The sequence below is a fragment of the Scylla paramamosain genome, chromosome 46 (assembly GCF_035594125.1).
Source record: "Scylla paramamosain isolate STU-SP2022 chromosome 46, ASM3559412v1, whole genome shotgun sequence".
In the NCBI taxonomy this organism is placed as follows: domain Eukaryota; kingdom Metazoa; phylum Arthropoda; class Malacostraca; order Decapoda; family Portunidae; genus Scylla; species Scylla paramamosain.
The window spans coordinates 5120858-5130857 of record NC_087196.1 but is presented as its reverse complement, the minus strand read 5'-3'; the positions used below and the strand labels follow the sequence as shown (position 1 = coordinate 5130857).

Below are 10000 nucleotides of genomic sequence, written 5' to 3'. Positions count from 1 at the left end.
ATTTTACTTTCATAATGTTAAGGATTTTATTTATTTATTTTTTTTTTAGTATATGATCAATTGTTTTTCTTTTATTCTTGTAATTATTCTTTTTTTCACTCTTTTTTTTGCGAAGCGTTTCATTGGCTTGTTATTGAATTATTTCCTTGCACTCAACTTTATTTTTTTTTGTTGGTACGTTATCAGTTATTTTTTTCAGTTAATTACTCTTTATTGTGTTATCGTTTTCATCTGAACAATTCACACTGCGTTGTTAATTGTTTTTATCACTTATTACTCTTTGTGATGTTACATTTCTCTTGTTTATTTATTTTCTTTATGATTAACCTTTTCTTATATTTGAATACTGTCCATTATCAACATTTTTCTAATATTTGGACATTATTTACTTCATTATCAACATTTTACTCTTATATTTGAACAGTATACAACATTCTCAAATATTTTCGTTATTTGAAATATTTTTGCGGCTTTACCAACATTTTTCCTATTATTTGGATGATTTTGACGAGTTCTCAACATTTTACTACTACTACTACTACTCCTACTACTACTACTACTACTACTACTACTACTACTACTACTACTACTACTACTACTACTACTACTACCATCACCACCATCACCACCACCACAACAACAACCACAACAACTAACATTTTTCTTTTCTCCACGTCAGGTAAGGGAAGCGGCTAGCTGTCTGCACCACGCCCTCAAGGTACCGTGCGTCCATTCCTGTCACCACCTTTACTGCTACTCTCTCCTCCACTACTAATTTTGTCGTTAGATCAGATGTAGAGTTGGAAGTGCTTCGCTATTAACTTGTGGTCACGTTGAGGTGTTCGTTACGCAGTCACCATTTGTTCTCAGGTGACAGTGACAATGTGTGTTTATTAATTAGTACAATCATGAAATCGCTCTTGAAAAACAGTGATAACATCCTCTAGAACACGTGAAAAGTCTACACACACACACACACACACACACACACACACACACACACACACTTATCCCCGTCAGGCCCAGATGGAAAGGGACAGTCTCGTGAAGCACCCTGGTACACCTCAGGAGCTTAAGCACACCACAGTTGGCCCCACACATCCACAGTACAAGTTAGTAGTGATGGTGTTAGAAGTACCAGCGTGTGGGAATGCTGGCCTACATCTGACGTGCACCTCCACTAGTGCCCTTTGAAGGTAAACACTCTTGAAAACCCCAGTAACTTCCAATACATCACGTTGAAAGTACTATTAGTGATAAGACGCTCAATGTTAGAGAATACAGACCTTATCTACGAGTATCCTAAAAAAAAATAAATAAATAAAAAATAACTTCCATTATAATACGTTAAAAGTACTAGTAATGTGGAACGCTGGAATGTTGCAGAATTCTGACATCTTTTCATGGCTACTTCCACTAGCGGCCTTTGAAAATAGTAAACACTCTTGAAAACCCCAATAACTTGCACTAGAACGCGTTAAAAGTATTGGTATTGATGCTGTGAAACGCTGGAATGTTAGAGAATCCATGGCTACATTTCACGGCCTTTGAAAGTAAACAAGCACGAGAAACACAATGGCCTTTAAATGTTTCAGGAGGACAGGCCTTGATGCAACACAACGACACTTGCTTCCCTCAGAGAATGTTTGCGTCTCTTAACATTTATCATAACAACTGCACCGCGCCTCGATGCTCCGCCACTGAAGACCCGTGCGTGCGTGTGTGTCTCTATGTGTGTGTGTGTGTGTGTGTGTGTGTGTGTGTGTGTGTGTGTGTGTGTGTGTGTGTGTGTAAAGGAACTGTGTTGTTGGTGTTTTCGTCATTATAAATCGTCTTTCTGTGGTCTGCTTTGTGTTTGGAGTGTGTTTTGATTGTTTGTTTGTCTGTCTGTCTTTGTTTTTGTTCTTTATGCTGTGTTTGTTTTTGTTTTTCTGTTTTGTCTGTTTGTTTGTTGAAGCAAGTGTTTTGTCTGTTTCCTCATCTTCCTTTATTTTAATTTCTATCGAATTCTTTCTTTCTTTCTTTCTTTCTCTCATCCTCCTTCCCTCCCTCCCTCCACTTTAACACATACATTAAACAAAAAATACCACCACCACCACCACCACCACCACCACCACCACTAACAACAACAACAACAACAACAACAACAACTACGGAAATACGAATAATAGTGACAGTAACTAATAATAATAGCAATATGAAAACATCTCACCCACACAACAACAACAACAACAACAACAACAAAATAAAAGCAGGGTGTTGTTTACATGTTACCCATAACAACAACACCAACATCACCAATAAAACTTCTTTTTCGGCTCCTCACCGTCTTCGTGGTAATGTTATTCACAGCTGCAACACCACCAGAGACACTCATCAACACCACCACCGCTAACACCACCACCACCACCACCTCCCACTCTTTACCGCAGCCACACAAGCACAGCAGCACCAACACCGCCAAAAGTAACATAACCAGCAACACCAAAGAACATAATTATCAACACCACAATACCAAAACACCTCCAAGACCACCGCAACACCCCAGAAATACCCCCACAACACCACAACACCCCTCACAACACCACTACACCACTCCAACACCCCCAGAGACACCAGCCCCCCACTCACCGTTTTAGTGCCGAGGCTGTTGACTCTACATACGAGATGCGCCGTCTGTTTCTCCACGACGGAAACATTGGAGGCCACGCTGGGGTCAAACACGGGGTCAAAAAGGTTGTTGAGGTAGTCACTCCACGCCGCGGGGTCAACCTCCATCCCAGGGTCCAGCGCGGGGTCCTCAGGGGTCTTCAGGGGGTCCTCAGCGGCGCCAAGGACTCCTGAGCACATCCCTAGGGAAGATTTAGGGATGGGGTCACTAGGAGGATCATGATGAGAAGGTGGTGGTGGTGGTGGTGATGGAAGCAGCAGGAGGAGGAGGAAGAGGTGGAGGAGGAGGAGAAGGAAGAGAAGGAAAAAGGAGAAGCTTGGAGTATGGTAATAGTAGTAGTGGTGGTGGTGGTGGTAGTAGTAGTAGTAGTAGTAGTAGTAGTAGTAGTAGTAGTAGTAGTAGTAGTAGTAAGAGTAGTAGTAGTAGTAGTAGCTGTAGTAGTAGTGGTGGTGGTGGTGGTGGTGGTGGTGGTGGTAATATTAAAGTTATATTTGGCGCTGGTCAGACCTCATTCAGACTACGCTGTGCAGTTCTGGTCCCCACATTACAGGAAAGATATAGGTCTATTAGAATCAGCACAGAGGAGACTGACTAAAAGGATACAAGGGATGAGGAGTATTCCTTACGAGGCGAGACTGAAGCTGTTAAATTTACATTCTTTAGAGAGACGTAGGTTAAGAGGAGACCTGATAGAAGTCTTTAAGTGGTATAAGGATTACAACAAGGGGGACGTAAGCAAATTTTTTAGGATCAGCAGCCAAGATAGAACACGAAATAACGGGTTCAAGCTTGAAAAATATAGGTTTAAAGAAGAGATAGGAAGAAATTGGTTCTCGAATAGAGTGGTAGATGAGTGGAACGGACTCAGTAATCATGTTGTTAGTGCTAAGACATTAGAGAGCTTTAAGAGAAGATTAGACGGGTTTATGGATGGGGATGATAGGTGGAAATAGGTTGGTATATTTCATACAGGGACTGCCACGTGTAGGCCTGGTCGCTTCTTGCTGCTTCCCTTATTTCTTATGTTCTTAGGTTCTTATGTTCTTAATAGGATTGGTGCTGGTCGTGATTGTGGTGGTGGTCATGGTGATTGTGTGTGTGTGTGTGTGTGTGTGTGTGTGTGTGTGTGTGTGTGTGTGTGTGTGTGTGTGTGTGTGTGTGTGTTTGTTTGTCTTTCTTGTATCCTATTATTTTTTTTAAATGTCTGTTTTCTGTGTCTCTCCGTCTTTGTCTGTCTGTTTGTCTATCTGTCTGTCTGTCTGTCTGTCTGTCTGTCTGTCTGTCTGTCTGTCTAGCAATCTGTGTGACTGTCTACGTGTGTGTATGTTTCTCTGTCTCTGTATATTTTCGTGTCTTTCTTTTTTTCTCTCTCTCTCTCTCTCTCTCTCTCTCTCTCTCTCTCTCTCTCTCTCTCTCTCTCTCTCTCTCTCTCTCTGTTCACACGCGAGTGATTTGCAAACTTAATTTTTGTCCCTTCTAATTTTTCTTTCTTTCTCTTCCTTCGCCTTTCATTGATGTTTGTCTTTGCTTCTTTTCTTTATTGCCTTTTTTCTGTGTCTGTGTCTGTGTCTCTCTCTCTCTCTCTCTCTCTCTCTCTCTCTCTCTCTCTCTCTCTCTCTCTCTCTCTCTCTCTCTCTCTCTCTCTCTCCCTCCCTTTATTCCCTTTCATCCCTCCATCCTTCCTTGTTATCTTGTGTTGTGCTTTTGTTTATTCTTCCTTCTCCTTTTATGGCGCTTGTCTATTGATATCGTCTCTCTCTCTCTCTCTCTCTCTCTCTCTCTCTCTCTCTCTCTCTCTCTCTCTCTCTCTCTCTCTCTCTCTCTCTCTCTCTCTCTCTCTCTCTCATGCACGTAAAGTGAAACGGAAAAGACGTTTTAGGTAAACAAACTTTTTTTCCTTCCTCCCTTCCTCCTCCTCCTCCTCCTCCTCCTCCTCCTCCTCCTCCTCCTCCTCCTCCTCCTCCTCCTCCTCCTGTCCTTTTGTCAACATCATCACCATTGTCGTTCCTGTGATTCTTTCTTGCTTTTCTTGTTTTTATTTTTTTTATTATTCCTATTTTTTCTTACTCTTATTATTATTATTATTATTATTATTATTATTATTATTATTATTATTATTGTTATTATTATTATTATTATTATTATTATTATTTTATTATTTTCCCCTTTTTCGCTTCTTTTCTTTTTCTTTATTCTTCTCCTTCAGTTTATCATTCATTATTTCAGTTTCTCATTCATTAGTCTCTTTAATCTCCTCCTCCTCCTCCTCCTCCTCCTCCTCCTCCTCCTCCTCCTTCTTTCCTCTCTTATGTTTCTTTTTCTTCTCCTGCCCTCTTTCCTCTTACTCTCCTCCTCCTCCTCTTACTCCCCTCCATCTCCTCTCCTCTTCTCTTCTCTCCTCTCCTCTCCTCTCCTCTCCTCTCCTCTCCTCTCCTCTCCTCTTTTCTCATCTTTCCTTTTATCCTGTCCTCTTTTCTCCTCCTCCTCCTCCTCCTCCTCCTCCTCCTCCTCCTCCTCCTCCTCCTCCTCCTCCTCCTCCTCCTCCTCCTCCTCCTCCTCCTCCTCCTTCTCCTCCTCCTTCTCTTCCATTCCTACTACCAGTTATAATAGAGAGAGAGAGAGAGAGAGAGAGAGAGAGAGAGAGAGAGAGAGAGAGAGAGAGAGAGAGAGAGAGAGAGAGAGAGAGAGAGAGAGAGAGTCAGGTTTCATCAGAGTTCAGTTTTTCCATTGAAGTTTCCAGTTATTATTTCCGTGAAGATGGATATGAGAGTAATAGTAGTAGTAGTAGTAGTAGTAGTAGTAGTAGTAGTAGTAGTAGTAGTAGTAGTTGTAGTAGTGTGATTCTTTTATTACTTGTTTTATCGGTAGTAGGAAAGTAGTAGTAGTAATAATAGTAGTAGTAGTAGTAGTAGTAGTAGTAGTAGTAGTAGTAGTGAACCCTTTACAAACACAACATATTCTCTCACCACTTCTCTTTTATTGCAAACACACACACACACACACACACACACACACACACACACACACACACACACACACACACACACACACACACACACACACACACACACACACACACACACACACACACACACACACACACACACACACGTCCTCTTGAATAAATTTAACCCTGCGGCGAGTGACATGAGCTTGGAGAGGGAGAGGGAGAGTGAGAGGGAGAGGGAGAGGGATAGTGAGAGGGAGAGGGGGAGAGGGTGGTATTAAGCCCTCTAGCTTGTAATTTACGACTGGAACTTTAGGACACTGGAACAAGTGGGAGAGGGAGAGGGAGAGTAGAGGGGGAGGGTGGGGGAGGGAGAGGGGGAGGGAGAGAAGAGAGGGAAAAAAAAATTGTTGGGGAAAAAAGTATCAGTATCACATTTATTCTTTTCTCGTGGTAATATTGTGTGGAGAGAGAGAGAGAGAGAGAGAGAGAGAGAGAGAGAGAGAGAGAGAGAGAGAGAGAGAGAGAGAGAGAGAGAGAGAGAGAGAGAGAGAGAGAGAGAGAGAGAGGGAACAAGGTGGAGTAGACAGCTTTCTCTGGTTAATTAGTGTGTTCAGGTGTGTTTTATTAGTAGACAGGTAAGATTAGGTCACGTTACGTTAGGTCAAGTTAGGTTAGGTTTGGCTGGTTTAGGTAAGGTAAGGTTAGGTTAGGTTAGGTTAGGTTAGGATAGGTTAGGTTTGACTGGTTTAGGTTAGGTAAGGTAAGGTTAGGTTACGTTAGGTTAGGTTAGGTTAGGTTAGGTTTGACTGGTTTAGGTTAGGTAAGGTAAGGTTAGGTTACGTTAGGTTAGGTTAGATCAGGCTAGTTAGGTTAGGTTAGGTTAGGTTAAATTAGGTTAGGTTAGGTCAGGCTAGTTAGGTTAGGTTAGGTTAGGTCAGGCTTGTTAGGTTAGGTTAGGTTAGGTTAGGTCAGGCTAGTTAGGTTAGGTTAGGTTAGGTTAGGTCAGGCTAGTTAGGTTAGGTCAGGCTAGTTAGGTTAGGTTAGGTTAGGTCAGGCTTGTTAGGTTAGGTTAGGTTAGGTTAGGTCAGGCTAGTTAGGTTAGGTTAGGTTAGGTCAAGCTAGTTAGGTTAGGTCAGGCTAGTTAGGTTAGGTTAGGTTAGGTCAAGCTAGTTAGGTTAGGTCAGGCTAGTTAGGTTAGTTAAGGCTAGTTAGGTTAGGTTAGGTTAGGTCAGGCTAGTTTGGTTAGGTTAGGTTAGGTTAGGTCAGGCTAGTTAGGTTAGGTTAGGTTAGGTTAGGTTAGGTTAGGTCAAGCTAGTTAGGTTAGGTCAGGCTAGTTAGGTTAGTTAAGGGTAGTTAGGTTAGGTTAGGTTAGGTTAGGTCAGGCTAGTTAGGTTAGGTCAGGCTAGTTAGGTTAGGTCAGGCTAGTTAGGTTAGGTTAGGTTAGCTCAGGCTAGTTAGGTTAGGTCAGGCTAGTTAGGTTAGTTAAGGGTAGTTAGGTTAGGTTAGGTTAGGTTAGGTCAGGCTAGTTAGGTTAGTTAAGGGTAGTTAGGTTAGGTTAGGTTAGGTTAGGTCAGGCTAGTTAGGTTAGGTCAGGCTAGTTAGGTTAGGTTAGGTTAGCTCAGGCTAGTTAGGTTAGGTCAAGCTAGTTTGGTTAGTTCAGGCTAGTTAGGTTAGGTTAGGTCAGGCTAGGCTAGTTAGGTTAGGTTAGGTTAGGTCAGGCTAGTTAGGTTAGGTCAGGCTAGTTAGGTTAGGTCAGGCTAGTTAGGTTAGTTCAGGCTACTTGGGTTAGGTTAGGTTAGGTTAGGTTAGGTTAGGTTAGGTTAGGTCAGGCTAGTTAGGTTAGGTCAGGCTAGTTAGGTTAGGTCAGGCTAGTTAGGTTAGTTCAGGCTACTTGGGTTAGGTTGGTATCAGCAATTGTCAACAGATTTAGAAAAAAAAAAATAGGTGTCTTGAAATCTCCCTCCTGGAAGAATTTAAGTTACAAGAAGGAGGAAATACAGAAGCAGGCAGGAAGTTCCTGAGTTTACTAGAGAGAGGGATGAATGATTGTGAATACCGGTTAACTCTTGCATTAGGGAGGTGGACAGAATAGTGGTGAAAGAAAGTAGAAAGTGTTGTGCAGCGAGGCCGTGGGAGGAGGGGAGGCATGCAGTTAGCAAAATCAGAAGAGCAGTTAGCATGAAAATAGTGATAGAAGACAGCAAGAGATGCAACACTGCGGCGATGAGAGAGAGGCTGAAGACAGTCAGTTAGAGGAGTTGGTAAGACGAAAAGCTTCTGATTCCACGCTGTCAAAAAGAGTGGTATGAGTGGAAATCGCTTCCCCGCCCTCCCCCTACACACACACACACGTCACAGTCAACATAGTACTTTCCACACGCAAGCACATTTAAAAAAAGTGTTTGTTTGTGTTGAAATTCCAAGCGAGCAACAACAAATGTGTATTGCGTGAGGTATGGGTATGTTAATGCCTGTGTGTGTATGTGTGTGTGTGTGTGTGTGTGTGTGTGTGTGTGTGTGTGTGTGTGTGTGTGTGTGTGTGTGTGTGGAATGTATGTGCTAGTAGTTGACCATGTTTATGTTGATGTGAATAGTGTTTATATATGTGGTGGTGCTTTGGTTGCCTGGCTCACCTGTTTATATACCTGTGTGTGTACCTGTGTGTGTAGCTGTGTGTGTAGCTGTGTGTGTACCTGTCAAGTGTTACGCGGTGTGATCGTGTTCATTGGTGCCTACCTTTACTTTGCCAGCCTTACCCTTTCAACTTCCTGTTTTACCTGCCTGTGTGCATGTTTACCTGTGTTCACCTGTCCTCTGTTATGTTCTGCACTTGATTCTGTTAACTCTTGCTCTGCCTCGGCTTTCTGTTTCTAACTTTATCTTATATTACCTTGTATTATCTAAACTGACGTTAACGTGCTTAATCTTATATAATTCAATTTAATCTAACTTACTTTTAGCAAATATAGTCTAACCAAAACTAACCTAACCTAACCCAACCTAACGTTCCCTAACTTAATTCAATCCATCACAGCCCAATCTAACCTAACCTAACCTAACCTAACCTAACCACGTCTAACGTAACCTCATTTAACCTAACCTAACCTTACCTTACTCTACTTTACCTTACCTTCCCTAACCTTACCTTACCTTACCTTACCTTACCTAACCCAACCCAGCCTAATCTAACCTAACCTAACCTAACCTAACCTAACATAACCAAACCAAACCAAACCTAAGCTAATATCACATCACCACCTCACCTGATCTAGGTACCTTACCTCACCTCACCTTACCACACCACCTCCCCTCACCTCACCTTACTTTTCCTAAACGTATTTAAACATGAGTAAACTGTATCCTAACTAACTACATGTAAATTGTCAACTTGTAGCGTGAAGTAAAAATGTTAACTTGTAATGCAAACTAAATTGGAGAGAGAGAGAGAGAGAGAGAGAGAGAGAGAGAGAGAGAGAGAGAGAGAGAGAGAGAGAGAGAGAGAGAGAGAGAGAGAGAGAGAGAGAGAGAGAGAGAGAGAGAGAGAGAGAGAGCAAAAGTTAACATACTACTATTACTACTACTACTACTACTACTACTACTACTACTACTACTACTACTGCTACTACTACTACTACTACTATCACCACCACCACCACCACTAATAACAAAAATAACCTAAAAAAATACTCCAGCTTTCACAGAATTAATATAAAACTGAACAAAACATTAAAAACTTGCTACCTGAGGAGAGAACGTGCTAATTAGTCGTCAGGTGTCACGCATTTACCTGGCGAGAGGAATGAGAAGAAGGTAAGCAGAAGCCCCCGCCACAGCCACGCGTTCGAACACAATCGTCCACTCATGCTGCTGGCGGTGACATGCTGCGTGTTCGGATGTGTTGACTTTTGACTTCTACTTCCTCTGCTTCGTCTCTCTTCAGCCTCGCTCACTCCTTGCTGTGTGTGAGAGAGAGAGAGGGAGTTATAGTAGTAGTAGTGGTGGTGGTAGTAGTAGTAGTAGTAGTAGTAGTAGTAGTGATTTTAATAGTAATAACAATATCAATGAATCTGTGTGTGTGTGTGTGTGTGTGTGTGTGTGTGTGTGTGTGTGTGTGTGTGTGTGTGTGTGTGTGTGTGTGTGTGTGTGTGTGTGTGTAAGGAAAATCCATAGACTTTCATTTAAAACTAACACATTACTGTTATTGTTGTTGTTGTTGTTGTTGTTGTTGTTGTTGTTGTTGTTGTTGTTGTTGTTGTTGCTCATGTAATAGGTGAGTGATAAATAAACCACACACACACACACACACACACACACACACACACACACACACACACACACACACACACACACACACACACACACACACACACACACATCCT

General features: G+C 42.1%; 1 protein-coding gene across 2 annotated transcripts in view; it reads right to left on the bottom strand.

Moving 5' to 3' along the window:
- Nucleotides 1–10000, bottom strand: part of LOC135094549 (zwei Ig domain protein zig-8-like) — a 64126-nt gene that overhangs the window by 31416 nt on the left and 22710 nt on the right. For both annotated transcript variants that reach the window (XM_063994726.1, XM_063994727.1), the window contains exons 3-4: nucleotides 9409–9577; nucleotides 2632–2852 (exon numbers count right to left, since the gene is read on the bottom strand). In XM_063994726.1, the coding sequence (XP_063850796.1) occupies nucleotides 2632–2852; nucleotides 9409–9484 (297 nt within the window). In that variant the 5' untranslated portion in view covers nucleotides 9485–9577. The remainder of the gene's footprint in view (nucleotides 1–2631; nucleotides 2853–9408; nucleotides 9578–10000) is intronic.